The following is a 15,440-nucleotide window of genomic DNA, read 5'->3' as shown; positions in this document are numbered from 1 at the left end:
CAGGCCCCATCCCTCTGCTTCCTCCTTGGCCTCGTGCTCCTGCCCGTGGTCATAAGGACTCTGCTCCGGGCAAAAGGCACAGCTTTGAACCCTGCCCTTAGATAGGAAAAAACCCAAGAGGGCACTGGTGTGGGAAGTTCCTTGAAGGGCTGGGATTGAGCTGGAATCAAGATGAACCCCTTTTCTCAGAAGCAATCTGGAGCTCTGTCTGCAGCTGTTTTCCATCTGTTTCCGGAAACACAAGAGGAAAAAATTACTTTAGGCGTTTTCCTGGTGAGGGCTAGCATTGCACAAATTGGGCTTCCAGACACAGGGCAGTGGGGTTCTTGGGCTGAAACGGCTTCAGAAGGGAGAGCATGTTCTGCAGGGTGTGGTGCCGATGGCCAAGGCAGGGCCCTGGGGCCACCCCCCAAGGCTGTGCCTTGGGAAGGTTGCCCTCATTTATGAGGAGCTTGTTGTGCCGGTGCTGGCACTCTGGCTAGCTAATCCATCACCCAGGTGACGACCTCTGTTCATCCTTCAGGTCGAGTGGCACCTCCTTCAGGGAGCCCTCCCTGATGCCCCCACTCAGGCCCTCCGCCCCGCTGGCTCATCCATCCCTTGCCCTCGAGCATAGAGCACACAGTGGGTCCTGTGAACTCGGGAAGCCACCTCTGGCCTCTTGTCCTCTGTGCTCAGTACCTAGCTGCTCACTGAAAGTTACTGAACACCTAGGTGAGGAGATAAGAACCTCTCATCAGGGCACTCATCCCCCTGTTACAGGTTGGGGCCTGGGACCCCAGAAGCTGAGGGCACTGCCCGCTGGATACAGAGCCGGGTTTAGTGACACCAAGCTGGTGCCCTGCACCCTCTGGAAGGCAGTGCTGCGGGGAGCCCTGAGCTGGGGCGAGCACGCACCTGGGTCCGGGGCAGTGGGGAGACTCCCCTACTCTGCTCCCTCCTGCAGGAAGTCAGAGGCTGAATTCCCATGATGCGAGAAGAGGACGGGGAGTGCTCCACACCCAGCAGTCAGCTGCTGCCCTTGGCCTTCCCCCTCTACCTGCCCCCTCCTCCGAGGCTGCGGGCCCAGGTGGGGCCCCTGATACGGGCAGAAAGTAGTCTCCTAAGGTGTGGCGTCCTGGGAGTTTTGCCAGCGCTGTGGGGGGCAGGGTGGGCAGGGACTGCCTCCTTGACATCGTGTCAGTAGCTGGGGCTGCTGCTGTGACCAACGTACCACAGACCGGGTGGTGGCCGCAGCAGACATGTACTTCTCCCAAGTCTGGAGCCTGGCTCTGACCAGATGCCAGGAGGATCAGATCCCGGTGAGGGCCCTCTTCCTCACTGCGAGCTCATGGGGCAGGGGGAGAGAGATCGTCCCTCTGTGTCTCTTCCATCGGGGCACTGATCCTGCCCTTGGGGGTCCCACCCCCATGTCCCGATCACCCCCAAATACCCCACCTCGTAATGCCCTCCCACTGGGGTTAGGGCTTCAACACTGGGATTTGGGGGGAACCATCATTCTGTCCACAGCAAAGGTTTGACCTCTGTCTGGTGGCAGCCACAGAGACTTGGCAGCTGAGGCGGGGGCTTGCCACCCCAGGAGGGGCCAGAGTGACAATGTGGTCGGGGAGAAGCCGCGGGGCGTGGGGTCACCTGGCCTCCTCACCATGTGGGGCTGTAGGACCCCCCTTCACAGGTGAGGAGACAGACTGAGCTGCCCTCCCCTTCTCTTCCTTGGCTACAGATGGTGGGGCCCCTCATCTGTCAGGCTTGGAATAGTCTTCCTAATGCTCAGCCCTGTCAGATCTTTCCAGAAACACCCCCGACAGTGAGAATGCTTGGATTAGCAGTTCATCCTGTAGTGGGCATGGCGGCTTGAGGGGGTCCCTCACACAGGTGGGTGGCTGCTGTGGTGCTGACTCTGTCCCCCATCTGGCCTGAGCCCACTTCCCAGCTGTTGGAGGTCAGTGGAGGAGCCTGCCCATGAGCAGGGCGCTCGCTGCTGGGAGGGTCCAGACACCCAAGGGCACGAGCCAGAGCATGGACCTCTGCACCCTGCTAAGAGCCGGGGAGAAAGCACCTGGGCCTGCAAGGTGCCAGACCGCAGAGCCAGGGCTGGCGAGAGTGAGCCAGTAGAGGAGCATGTCCTCACTTACTGTGTGGAGGCTGTGCTTGCACTTAATAACTGAGTTACTAAGTCATCGCTTTAAAGATAAGTGTGTATACTGAAAAATTACAGCTCTGGTGTTAGAGATACAATTTTTGTTCCTCTTCCTGTTAAAAAGGCCATTAATCAGGGAAGGCAGTGAAGCAGCTCTGAAAGCCCTCTCCAGGGAATGGCTGCTGTCACCCTTCCCCCATTAGCGAGCGGGGGTTGACCGATGGTAAAGGCCAGACCAGAGTGGCTGAGCCAGAAATGCTCGCTACAGGAGGGGGGTTCTTCCAGGGCCAGGCTCACGCAGGGGGCTGAGGCCATTCTTCTGGATGCTGCCCTTTTAAGAGTGCTGAGTGCAAGTCAGGTCATCCAGGGGCTTGGCCATCTCTGCCACCATGACAGGTGACCACTTTGATCCTCCGTTTTCTCCTTTGACAAGGGGCACAGTGACATTGACTTCCTTGGGTGGTTGAGGATTGAGTGAGGTAGCAGGGTAACTTCAGAGCCCGGTGCCAGGTTCATGGTCAGGACTCAGGCTGTGGTTAGGACTCAGGCTGTGCTCAGGACTCAGGCTCATGATCAGGACTCAAGCTCATGGTCAGGGTTAGGCTCATGGTCAAGGGTCAGTCTCATGGTCAACACTCAGGCTCCAGGTCAGGATTTAGGCTTATGGTCAGGACTCAGGCTCATGATCAAGACTAGGCTGTGATCAGAACTCAGGCTTATGATCAAGACTCGGGTTCATGATCAGGATTCAGACTATGATCAGGACTCAGACTGTGATCAGGACTCAGGCTTATGATCAGGACTCAGGCTGTGGTCAGGACTTAGGCTGTGGTCAGGACTCAGGCTATGGTCAGGACTCAGGCTCATGATCAGGATTCAGGCTGTGATCAGGACTCAGGCTCATGGTTAGGGATCAGTCTCACGGTCAAGATTCAGGCTTCAGGTCAAGACTCAGGTTCATGATCAGGACTTAGGCTGTGGTCAGGACTCAGGCTCCAGGTCAGGACTCAGGCTCCAGGTCAGGATTCAGGCTCAATGGTCAGGACTCAGGTTCACTTTAACATCAGCTCACTCAAGAAGGTTCTGGTAGGTATTGTGCTCTGAGCACTGCTCCTGGCTTGTGACTGAGTGGGCTTGGCAGGTTGGCCAGTAAACACTTGCCAGTGCCCAGGGCGTGTGGATGCGATCCTTGGGGGGCTATGGCTTGGCATCCCTTAGGATTGTACAAGGACCTCCACCATCCCAGCCCCAAGGGTCCCCAGTACTGGTTCTAGGCACTCCGAGGATAGCAGGAAAAACCAGAATCCGTTCCTTGCTTTTGGCAACTCTTTAAATTTAAAGTGGGAGGCATTTCGCTCCTCAGGGGGAATGCAGAAGGTGCTGAGAAAGGGCCAAGTCCGACAGGTTCAGCCCAGAGCCGTCTCTGTGGTTTGTCGCGGCGAATGAGGTCACCTGTTGGGGCCTTGGGGACCCAGTTTCCTCTGGGAAGTGCGGGTGGTGGGCCTGACCCCACACCGTGGTGGTGGAGCTGAACCGTACGTGCCGAGGTTGGACAGGATCAGTGTAGCTGGCAGAGGCTGACGTGGGCTCCTCCAGGGACCCCGGTCGAGGAGGAGGCTGTGTAGATGCCTGCTTTCTGACCTTGGGTTCCCTGTCTCCACTACAGGGAAGAGAGGGAAAGGAAACTTCAGTCTGAGCCTTGCAGGCAGGGCGAGGTTTCCATGTGGGACCGGGGCTCCTTCCTGCCCTGCTCTGCCCCGCCCTGCGGTGTCTGTAATGCCCTTGGCATCTGAGGCCTGGGCCAGGCACCCGGGCCTCTGCGATTCTCGTACCTTTGGGCAGCAATTCACACCCACACTGGGCTGCAGTCCTGGGTCTTGGTTTGTGGCCTCGCCAGGCTCAGAGGGCAGACATGTTGCTGCTTGCCTATCTGGGGTGACTCCGACATTTTGCCACACCTTCATCTCCCCTTGTACCCATCTGGCGGTGGGGAGGAGGCCAGGCTGTGCTCTCCTGCAGCGGCAGGATGTGCTGGGGGCACGAGTGAGCGTGCATTCACAGACGATGAGTGGCTGTGGCTGGCACACCCCGCCAGCTCCCCGAAGCCACCATCCTGATCGGATGAGCTTGCCGGCTGCTGGAACTGCAGGGCCACACCTGATCCTGCCCCCACTGTCGGCCTCTGCCCAGGGCTGCCCTTCCTGGGGCAGGGCTGGGGTGGAGAGCTGGGGCCCCACAGCCAGATGGACGGGCTCAGTCTGTCTCGGGTCACTGTTTGTCGGCCGCCAACCCCTGACCTTGGTTACTCCTCCATAAGATGTGAGAACAGCAGAAGCGTCTTGTGGGGTTTTGGGGGGCATGAAATGAAGTGAACCCGGGAGAGGCCTAGAGACACAGGTGTAGCTGTTAAGGATGCGGTGCCAGGCAAGAGCAAGGGCCTCGAGTGCCAGCAGGCACCTCCATCTCTGGACCAGTTCTGCCTGCCAGTTCCTGGGTGGCCCTTGCAGACCATGGACCACTTCCTATTTGGGTTTTGCTTTCCTGCCTATAAAAGGAAGGATTTGGACCACGTGGTCACTAAGTTTCTTCCACTAAGGATTTTAAGTTTTCCCTGATTGCTGTAGACCTTCCCGGAACAGCTGAAGTTCATGCCCTTTCCTTGCCTGGTGACCTTGGAGCATTTGGCCCAATATTATGGATCAGGGACAGGAGGTAGTGCCCAGAAGGACTCTTGAGGCTGCCAGGTCTGAGTATTTCTGGGGTGGACTCAGGTCTTTCTGACGGACAGAGCAGGCTCTGAGCACTCTGTAGAGAAAGTTTCAGAGGCTGCCTGTGGCTTTAGCAGGAAGGAGCACCGTGATTGAATAGTGATGTCTGCTGTGAGCACAGCAAGGAGCTGTGGTGGCACATGTGCCGTGCATTTGTCATCTCCTGAGCATTGTGTTTTTCTTAGGCCACAGATAAGGAAACAGGCATAGAGAAATGTGGCTCAAATAGTCAGTGGCGGGCTTAGGACTTGAGCCCTGGGCCCTGCCATTTTGCCCTGGTTTACGGCTCTCTGTGGTTTACTCATGATTGTAAGTCAACTAACAGACTCCTGTAACATGCCCGGCACAAGTAGGCGCTTACTATGTGAGTCCAGTTAGGATGGATCACCCATCCAGCTGTCCATTCCTTCATCCGTATGTATCATGGCCATCGGCGCCTACAGAGTACAAGGCAGGAAATTCGGGCTGCTGGTCCCCGAGGTCCGGGATGGCCTGTCCTGCGTGCATGTGCACCCGCTGAGACTGACGATGTGCAGCCAGGTTCGGGATTCATTTCAAACCGCCTGGAAGCCTTGGTTTGAGCTCAGGAAAGGAGAGGGCCAGGGCCTAAGTGTCCGCAGACTCTGCCTTTTTTATCCTTTATTTTTCCTCCTAAGTCACTGTTGAGCTCTGACCCCTTTAAAGGACACCAAGACCCTCCTTCCGCGCAGTCCCCTCCAGACTTGCTCCTTGCTGGCCCCGGGGAGTGGTGGTTCTCATCTTGCTGCATGGCCATCCTGGGGCCTGCGGTCCTGCTGCCCAGTGTCCTGCATGCTTTTGGCCTCCTCAGAGCAGAGCCCCCATCAGCCGGGCCCCGCCACGCAGCACAGCGGCTGATAAGTGCCCATGTTTCCCACTGGCTTCTGATTCTCTGGGTCCCCCCGGGGGCAGGGCTTGAACACGGGGCTGTGATTACACGTCTGGTGTGACTGATCACACCTCAGTTGGCCGCTTCTCATTCTGAAGGCAGCAGCGCAGAGGTTTTTCTGACCTTGTTCTCAATGTGAAAAAAGGAAAAAAAATGGAAGGGCAATGCAGGGCTGAGCTGGGGAAAGCAATTTCTGATGATTTGCTTCTAAATATGCAGCAGCGTGAGCTATAGATTTCCCAGGCAGATAGGGGAGTTTCCCGGCCAACCTGTTTAAATGAGGTTCATCATCTTGCCATTTGGTACCATTGAGCTGCGTGCGTGTGCATGTGTTTGTGTGTGTTTCCCAGATGTGTGGTAGCGGCTGATAAGGAAGGTCTGCGGGCTTGAGCCTGGTGTATGCAATTCCGGCTTACTGACCCCTAATGAAGGCGAGAGAGTTGGGGCCAGTGAGCCCTCCTGATCAGCCCAGGCTTTGCAAGCGAGCGGCGTTTGATGGGACCCAGATGCTGCCAGCTAGTGCTCACCTCATCGTTAGCACGAGGCAGCCCCGGGTCCCTCTTGATGGCCAGCTTGTATTCGTCTTTGTCTTTCTTCTGGATCATTCCTGCCGTGCCTCTTCATCGAGGACCTTGGGGAGCTTAGATGGCTTCACTGGGTGCAGTGCCAGCCGAATGCCAGGACTTACGTAGTCACTCTACTGAGGTTCCTGAGCGAGCTGTTCCTGTTGCCCTAACATGGCATTGATGCGTCTGTGCTTGTCTTTCTCCAGAGACATTTTGTCAGCTCTTCAAACCCGACTTTTTCCTGGTATGCATTAGCATAGAAGCCTTTATTCTGAGGGCTATTGATTTTTTCACTTGTAAAGAAATACTGTTTCCACATAAAGAGCTTATATCCTGGAGGATTTCTGTCTTTTATATTCAGGATAATAAGGACTTTAAAGTAAAAAACACATGGTTCATGTTTGGCTCATCCAGGAGACGGCCAGCTTTCTGGGAAGTTCCTGGTGGACAGAGTGTGCGTGTGTGTATGCTTGTGTGCATGCGTGTGTGTGTGCTGTGAATATCTGTGTGTGTGCATGTGCGAGGCCTCTGCCCCAGGAAGACCTTCAGGTGCCAGGCTGATGGCGGCCTCACCAGTTTTAACGTATTTCGAGGCTGCCCAGGAGCGGGAGTTTTCATGAGCCAGGCCTGCAAGTGGTCGACTTGACATCTGCTCCCATTCGTGGGTGCACCCCAGGAACTGCAGGAGTGGCTGGGAAGTGGGGTCCAGCAGGTCCAGAGGAAGGAGCAGCTGCAAGCTCCTGTTGGGGGTTACATTGGGTAGAAGTGCAGGTTTGGGTCCCACAGATCTGGGTTTAGTTCCTAAATCGCCACTTACTGCTGGGTGACCTGGGACAGGGTCCTCATTCTGTCCAGTCCCCAGGGTTTGCATCTAATAATGGGGAATTGGGGGTGGGTAATATGTATGGGAATCACGTTTGTGTCCTGTTTACCTTTGTGCGTGATGTACTAAGTGTTCAGGAGGTGGTAGCTTATATTCTGACAGTTAAGAAATGGGTGTTGGGAGGCAGGTTCTCTCTCTCTCTCTCTTTTAAAAAGACTTATTTGAGAGAGAGGAGGGGCAGAGGAAGAGGGAAAGTGAGAGAGACTCTCAAGCAGACTGTGCTGAGCACGGAGTCCGACATGGTGCTTGATCTTACCACCCTGAGATCTTACCACCCTGACCTGAGCCAGAATCAACTGAGCCTGAAGTCACTCTGGCTTATGCTCTGGGAGGCAGGTTCTCCTTGGAATCTTTGCTGCCGAGTCTGCCTGTCCATCTATCTTCTGTCCACTTATCCATCCATCCCCCTACCCACTTACTCCCACACCATCCATCTCTGTACCCATTCATTCATCCACACGCTGATCCACTCACCCCCCACACCCATCCATTCATCCCCATCATCTACCCATCCATCCACCGACCTACCAACCCATCCATTCATCCTTACGCCCATCTATATACCCATGCACCCATCCATCTATCTACACAGCCATCCATATAGCCATACATTTACCCATCTATCCATTCACCAACCACCCATCCATTCATCTACACACTCATCTATTCACCCACACACCCACCTACCTACCCATCCATTCACCCATGTATGCTACCATCTATTCACATACCCATCCATATACCCACACACCCACCCATCTATACATCTATTCACTCGTGTATCCATCTCTGTCTGCATACTCATCCATATACCCACACACCCACACATCTACCCATCCCTTCACCCATGTACCCATCCGTCTATTCACATACCCATCCGTATACCCACACATCCACTCACCTACCCATCCATTCACCAGCACACCCACACATTCATGTATGCACCCATCCATTTACCCATCTACCCATATACAGACATTCTCTGAGCATTCCTGAAGTTACTCTGGCTTATGCCCATCATATAAACTCAGTGGGCCATAGTTTGGTTTTTCTCACCTGTAAAATGTGAGGAGGCAATTCAGAGCCCGGTTTCAAAGGTCAGATGTGATGCTGGCCCCAGAAGAGCTTGGAAAAAACTGCATGTGGCACATGAAAAGTGTCAGGTGTCCAGGAGGCCTGTGGAGAGCTGGAGTGGCAGTGGGTATCCTCTGCCCAGCCAGACTGTGTTCCTGTGAACTCCTGGAGCCACGGCCTCTGCCTGCCCTGTAGGGGAAGAGAGTGTGGAGGTTGAATGATATTTTGTCATGGACCCCTCCCTCGCCCAAGGTTTGATGGGGTGGGTAACAGGAGTGTCTCTCAGCCACTGCTGACCAGCTGTGTGAGCCTGAGCAAGTTTCCCAGTATGAGGCCTCAGTTTCCTGTCTGTAAAATGAATGAGCAGTCAGTCCAGTCCAGTGTCTGTCATGGGAAGGACCCTCCTGGGGCTCAGAAGTTTCATGTGATGCCCTGATGGGTCTGGCACAGACCTGTGCCCCAGGGCAGGCTCACAGTAGTGGGGCTGGGTAGGATGTGCAGATCATTCCCTTTAGCATGAGAGGAATGAAGTGCAAAGAGGATACCTGTGCCACCCTGGGAGTTGTCCCCGGTGGAACTTTAATATGAACAGGGCAGTGGAATGTAAGGAGGAGCTAGTTGCTCTGTCCTGTTCCCAAGTCTCCAGGTCTCTGTCTGAAATGAGCTTGGGGCCTTGGGTGGCCCAAATCTTCCTGAGAAGCAGGTCCCTGCTTGAGCAACCCACAAGGAGTGCAGAAAAGTCTCTGGTTTCTCCAGCGGGAGTTGTAGCTGATGGGCCTACTCTGTGAAGACATTGGGCATGCATCATGGAGTGAGCCCAGCTCAGCTCCAACACTCAAGGAGCTCCCAGACCACTGTGGTGTTGAAACCCCTCTCTGGGAATGCAGGGAGAGTCTGGAGTCTTGTGAGCCTTCCTCTGTTATTAAGTAACTCACTCTTCCCATCTATCCTTCCTTCATCTACCTGTCCTCCTTCTATACTCTATCCATCCATCCATCGATCCTCCCTTTCTCCCACCCATACATCCATCATATGTCCTCCCCTCCTCCCATCCATCCATCCATCCATCCATCCATCCATCCATCCTCATATCCATCCATCTTCCCATCCATCCATTTATCCATCCATCCATCCATCCATCCATCCATCCATCCATCTGTCCATCCATCCTCCCATCCATCTTCCCTTCCTCTTCCCATCCCTCTATCTTCCCTTCCTCTTCCCATCCATCCATCTTCCCTTCCTCCCATCTGTCATCCATCCATCCATCCATCCATCCATCCATCCATCCATCCAACCATTCATCCATCCTAGCACGTCCCCATGAATCCAGCCATCCATCCATCATCTAGCCACGTCAACATTTGCCAGGTGACATCTGTGTGCCAGGTACTTGGAATACAAAGTTCAAAGGCGCACCTTCACATGCGGGTACATTTCAAGAAGATCCCTGTGTGCCGCGTTGAGCACTCCTCAGTGTCACAAGAGTGAGGGTCCTGATTGGTCGCCTGCTGGCTGTGGCTTGAATGGGGGGCCTGCCACTGTGTGCTCTGGGTAAGGGAGGGAGAGTGGTGACTTATGACTGGTTTGTGATGGCCCTGGTGTATTGGGACTAAACCTGTCCAGTGTTTCCACCACAGGGCCCAGAGCCAGAGGCTTTGTTTTGAATAGCATGTTTTATTGACAGGAGAATTCAGGGAGGTCCTGCACCTGGGCAGTGGGGGCAGGGGTGAACACCAGCAGAGTTTTTTTTTTTTTTTTTATAACGTTGGCCCCCCATTGTACATTGTAGGAAACCGTAAAACTACAGCCAAGGCGAAGCAGGAGTCCGACCGCACAAAGCCACCCAGTCACTGCCTCTGCTCTGTGCATTTATGCCCAGCCCTCTTCAGTATATAATTTTAAAAATTAGACTTTAGTGATTGTCCATGTTTTACTACCTGTTTGTTTCACTGAAGGGATATATGAATATATTTTATGTCAACAAAACCCCTTCTACAACATCAGTTTACAAGGCAGCTCAGAATCCCCCGTGTGGGTGTGCTTGACTTTATTTCTCCGGGACTCTGGTATTGGGCAACCAGGCTGCTGCTGGATCTTTTAAAAGCATTTGTAAATCGCTGCCAGAATACCTCTGGAGCTCAAGTGTTCCCCGTATCCAAGAGCAGAAACTTGGGGTCTTCCTTGTGCCACCAGGGCAGCAAGGGCTTGCTCCTTCCAGCCAGGAGTTTGAGATGGTTCCCACTGCCCTTCTTTGAAGGATTTACTGGTGGCCCTGCCAGGTCATTCTGCCCCTCAGGGACCTGTCCTACAGGCTGCCTGCCTACCTCGCCACGACTGGGTGAGATTCTAAGCCGAGGCTTAGAGGTTGGCATGGGGTGCTGCCCTGGTTCGGGGACCCTCGGGCTCTAGCTGGACAAGTTTGGTGAACCTGTTGCTTGTCAGGGGAGACAGTGGGCGCCCAGTGGCAGAGGTCCTGGCAGTCGCATTCTAGAACTCTAGGCATGGTGAGGTCCACCCTGGATATTGCTCTGCCCTGGATCCCCCTTCAGCTTCCTGGGGTCCAGAGCACACATCCTTTCCCCAGAAGTCCCTCCTGCCCACCCTGCCTGACCATCCATTCCTCCCACTTCACCCTTCAGCGGCTCTGTGCTTTGTAGGCCATCCCGAGGTAGACACTCAGGTCCCTCTCCTTGTCCTCCTGCATGCCTTGACCGAGAGTGTGATGCTGCCTGTCTGACCCAATCTGGGGCACTGGGGTGCCCAACCTGGACTCATCCACTCCAGGGCATCTGGGGGGTGGGCCTGGGGGTTTGCATTGTGAGACTTCGCTGGTGAGTGCAAAGAAGCTGGCTGGCCGCTGGTGTCCGGGGGTCTGTGCACCTGAACATAGATCTGGTAGAGAGTGTGGGGTCAGAGCAGGCCGCGGCTGAGTGGGGGCAGAGCTGAGACGTCCACCCAGGGTGCACACCGCACACCTCCACCTCCTGTCCTCCAAGTGTCACATCTACGTCCTTCACTAGGGGGTGCCTGGGGCTCCTCCCCGTGGACCTGGCCTCTGGGACACGTCTTCTCTGTCGCCCCCTCTGCCCTGCCCCCATGCACACAGTCCATGACCCGGAGAAGTGCTCAGTGGATTGCTGAGCCCAGAGCCTTGAGCCAGCTGTATGTGGGGAGGAGGGTAGATGGTACTTGTGTGCTCCTTCCGTTCGTTAACTGGGATGCAGACGAGAAGTGCAGAGAAAAGTTGGGAAAATGTCATCCTTTGACATTTACGTTTTCAGAAGAGCTCAAGGAGCCGTGGGCTTGGAGGTATCTGATCAGGGCCCAGCTGCTCCGTCCTGGGATGGGGCTGCCTGGCCAGAGGTACTGTAGGAGCCATGCCGGGGCTTCCCTTCCCTGCAGGGAGATGCGCCCTGCACCCTGTCTTTCTACATGGGGCGGCTGCCACCCCTCGTGTGAACCTGTGACTGTCTCTGGGGGCCCCACACCTGCTCCCAGCAGCCCCTGCCCTCGGTCACTGTAGGGTGGGGTTCGCACTCCCCTTCCTGTACAGATGCCAGCCAGGGAGCCTGCAGCCCAGGTGGACCGAGGGACAGAGGGGCACACTTAACCCCATCTAAGGAGCTGCCCCTGGCTTCACAGGAACCCGGAGCTGAGTCTCTCACGACCATTGATGACACGTTCCAGCCCAGAGTAGTGTCTGCAAGCTCGGGGCTGGGGTTGCCGCGCACAGGGCTGCCAGAGAAGCCACCATGTCTGCTGGGGCCACAGGCTTGTGGACACATGGGGACGGGGACCTGGGGACGGGGACCTGGGCACTGACTCTGGCTCGCTTCCCTGCGGCGGCTACTCTCTGCTGGGGGCTCCACCTGCAGGAAGCACAGCCTTCGCCCTAACTCTGGGTCAGGAAACAGGCTGGGTGTCCCGGGCTCGTGCTGACTGCTGACTGGTGCCGTGGGTGGGCTCTGCCAGCAAGTGTCTAGCCTGTGTCTGGCCGGCTGGGGAGGAGTTGGGCAGGTGCTGAACACTGTCTGCCGCGGAGGGTGAGGGGCGGCTTATGTGCCCAAACCCTCCAAGCCCTGACATTTCTAGCTTCTATCACATGCAGCAATGTTGCTGTGATTGTCATCATCCCTAAATGTTTAGAGCTCTCAACAGCCAAGAATAGCAGCCGAAGCCTAATTGCTCATGGCTTGTGAAAGGCCCCTTGGAGCACACAAGTATGGGCCTTGGTGGGCAGGCTGTGTGTGAGCCAGTGGAGTCCCACCTGGGGCGGCACAGAGGACCCCCCCATTCCGCAGATTCCTACCTGCCAGGGCCCAGCCCCTGAGCTGTGACCACCTGCCGGAAGGCCCCTCACAGCACTCTGCTCATGTTGGCCAAGGCAGCCTGTTGCTGTCTGAGAAAGGGGCCTTCTGTATGCCTTGGGGTTTCCCTCCCTTTAAAAAAATTGTGGCTAGAAGCATAGCCTAAAGGGAAGTCTGTGGAACGTGTCTCAGCTGGGGGCTTTAGGCAAGAGATCCTGCCTCAGTTTCCCAGTCTCCCAAATGTGCTTGGCAGGCCCAGCCTTGTGGGGTGTGAGGATTCACCAGGAGGCTGCCCATAAAAGGCCCAGTGGGCTTGGTTCCTGGGGCAGCCAGCAGCCAGTGTCTGTGAATTTAGCAGGTGGTCCTCATGGGCCGTGTTCCCAGGTCCTCAGGCACACATAGGTGACACATGTGCACACAGATTACACACACACAAGCACACATAGGCTACACACATGTGCACACATGCACACACAGTTTAAACACACAAGCATACTACTACACACACACATGCAATGCGCACTGCTTACATACTCTCTTATACACATGCACACACACAAGCACACAATACACAGTCACACATATATTACAGACTATACACACATGCACACACAAGAGCACATGCATGTACAGACTTACACAAGCACACATAGACCACATGCATATATACATACTATATACACACATTCATATACAGATCACAACACAACATGCAATGCACATACTTCAGTTCTCATGGATTCTCATTTATGTACACGTGCACATACACAAGGACACATGCATGCCACATATAAGCACACAGACTATACAAATGCACACACACAAGCACACATGCATGTATAGACTACACACAAGCACACATAGACTACACACATACACATGTGCACATGCACACAGATTACATATGCACACACACAGTGACTACACATATAAAGACACAAGCACGTGTGTACATGCAGCGTGCAGTGCACACAGTCTTGCACACAGGCAATTGCATGCACACACACACAGATGGACTCATGCACACTTATACAAGGAAGTCTCAAAGTTGAGGATCACACCTGTTTCCTGAGTGTGATGTCTGGCATGGCAGGGGCCCCGTAAATCCTGTGATGAATTGTGAACACTTCATGTGGATTTTACTCTGTGCTCTGGGGCAACTGCCTCCCTTTCCCTGCCTCAGTTTACCAGTAATCATCTGTGGAACCTCATCCTTGCCCACTGTCTGTTGGAAGGATCTGCGGAGTCCCTGCATTGGGGCTTTTGAGGCTGGGAGGTGGGTGGGCCCTGACGGGACAGGACGGAGCAGGATCAGGGGCAGCCAAAGAAGGATTGGCCTCTGCTCATCGCAGAGCACGTCAGCACTATCATCTGGACAGGTTGGTGGGTCTGGGGAGATACTGCTTGGATTCCCTCACACAGTCTGAACCTGGCCTGACCCTTTGCGGGAGCTGGGTGTCCGTTTCAGCAGTCATGTGAAGAGAGGAGGGGCTCACGAGGAAGGAGTACCACGCTTGGATGTTTGTGTCAGCGCTGCGCCCCGTGCTGCTGTGTGACTTGGGGCTAGTCACTTAACTTCTCTGGGCCTCTCTGAACTGGGTCAGCACCTGCTGTGGATGTGCCATTAACCGAACAGCAGCACAGGGTGAGCACATTGGAAGCGTGTCGCCCATTAGGACTCCTGCGGCCCCGGCAGGGCCGACTGTAGTGTGGGTGAGAATGAGGCCCAGTGAGTGGTTCGTGGCTGGTTAGGGCGGGGGGGGGGGGGGGGGGGGTGGGAGGGGGCGAGCCCAGCCCCGCTCCTCTCCCACAGGAGCCTAGCAGCCCTCACTCACGCTGGTGCATGGGAATGACAAATTGTGCACGATACACTCAAAATAGTTACCTGGCCTCCCTGAAAATGCTACGCTGTGCGTGTGTATGTGTTTTTCCCAAGATGAAACGTGCTTAGTGAACAGCTCTGTGTGCACACAACCCTTCATTACGGTTTTGTGATGACTTTCTGGTTTCTTGTGGAATTACAGAAGCGTCTTTCTGGTTTCCCCAGGTCATCTCTGCCGTGTCCAGACTCTCCCTGCACCACGTGGCACAGAACAAAGGGATCAGGTGAGCTCGCCGGCGCAGCCAAGTGATGGCCCCTTGTCCTCCCCGCCACCGCATGCCACCTGCATGCCTGGCCTCAGCCACCCGAGTCTGCAGCAGATATGCTCTGCCTGCATCTGATGCATGAATTTCCATGTGGTGTCGAGTTGCCTCTTGGCAGCAGTGGGGAGGGGCGGGCAGGGGGAGGGCCTCCAGTTCCCACCAGGGAGATCGAGCACACGTGTTCTACGGATGGGTGCAAAATCTCTTTCGATTTCGGTAATAAGATCAGCAAATTAATCCTTTCATAGACCATTGGCTACCGAAGTGCACTCCCTGCGCACCATAACTGGGGAGCTGGCCTGCTTGGTCTGGGGGCCCCCGGGTCCCTCGGCAGGACATATCACCTCCAGTTTTAATGCCCTTTGGCTTTCAAAGCTCAGCCTCAGAGAACCCCGTGACCCCTGTGGTCTGGCCTCTGGTCTCTGACACGCAGGCAGTGGGGGTGGGGGAGGGCAGCCCCAATGAGAACGTGTGGTTGCCGATTCTGACCCACAGCTGAGGGGTCAGGGAGACATCTCAACGAGGATTAGGTTCCAGATGGAGTGGGGATGAGCAGAGGACCTGCCCTGCCTCGGTGTCTCTGGAGGCCATGGGCTGGCAGGGTAGGGATGAGGGGTTTGGGAAGACAGAAGTAGCCCAGCCCTAGG

The 15,440-nt window shown here is 55.2% G+C and overlaps 1 protein-coding gene across 1 annotated transcript in view; it reads left to right on the top strand.

The window, feature by feature from the left end:
- Positions 1 to 15,440, top strand: part of VAV2 (vav guanine nucleotide exchange factor 2) — a 160,295-nt gene that overhangs the window by 70,421 nt on the left and 74,434 nt on the right. Inside the window, 1 exon segment of the mRNA XM_038548841.1 lies at positions 14,696 to 14,754. Within this exon segment, the coding sequence (XP_038404769.1) occupies positions 14,696 to 14,754 (59 nt within the window).

Source organism: Canis lupus, chromosome 9 (assembly GCF_011100685.1).
Source record: "Canis lupus familiaris isolate Mischka breed German Shepherd chromosome 9, alternate assembly UU_Cfam_GSD_1.0, whole genome shotgun sequence".
Lineage (NCBI taxonomy): Eukaryota > Metazoa > Chordata > Mammalia > Carnivora > Canidae > Canis > Canis lupus.
The sequence above is the reverse complement of the archived record's forward strand: the minus strand, read 5'-3'. Positions and strand labels throughout refer to the sequence as shown.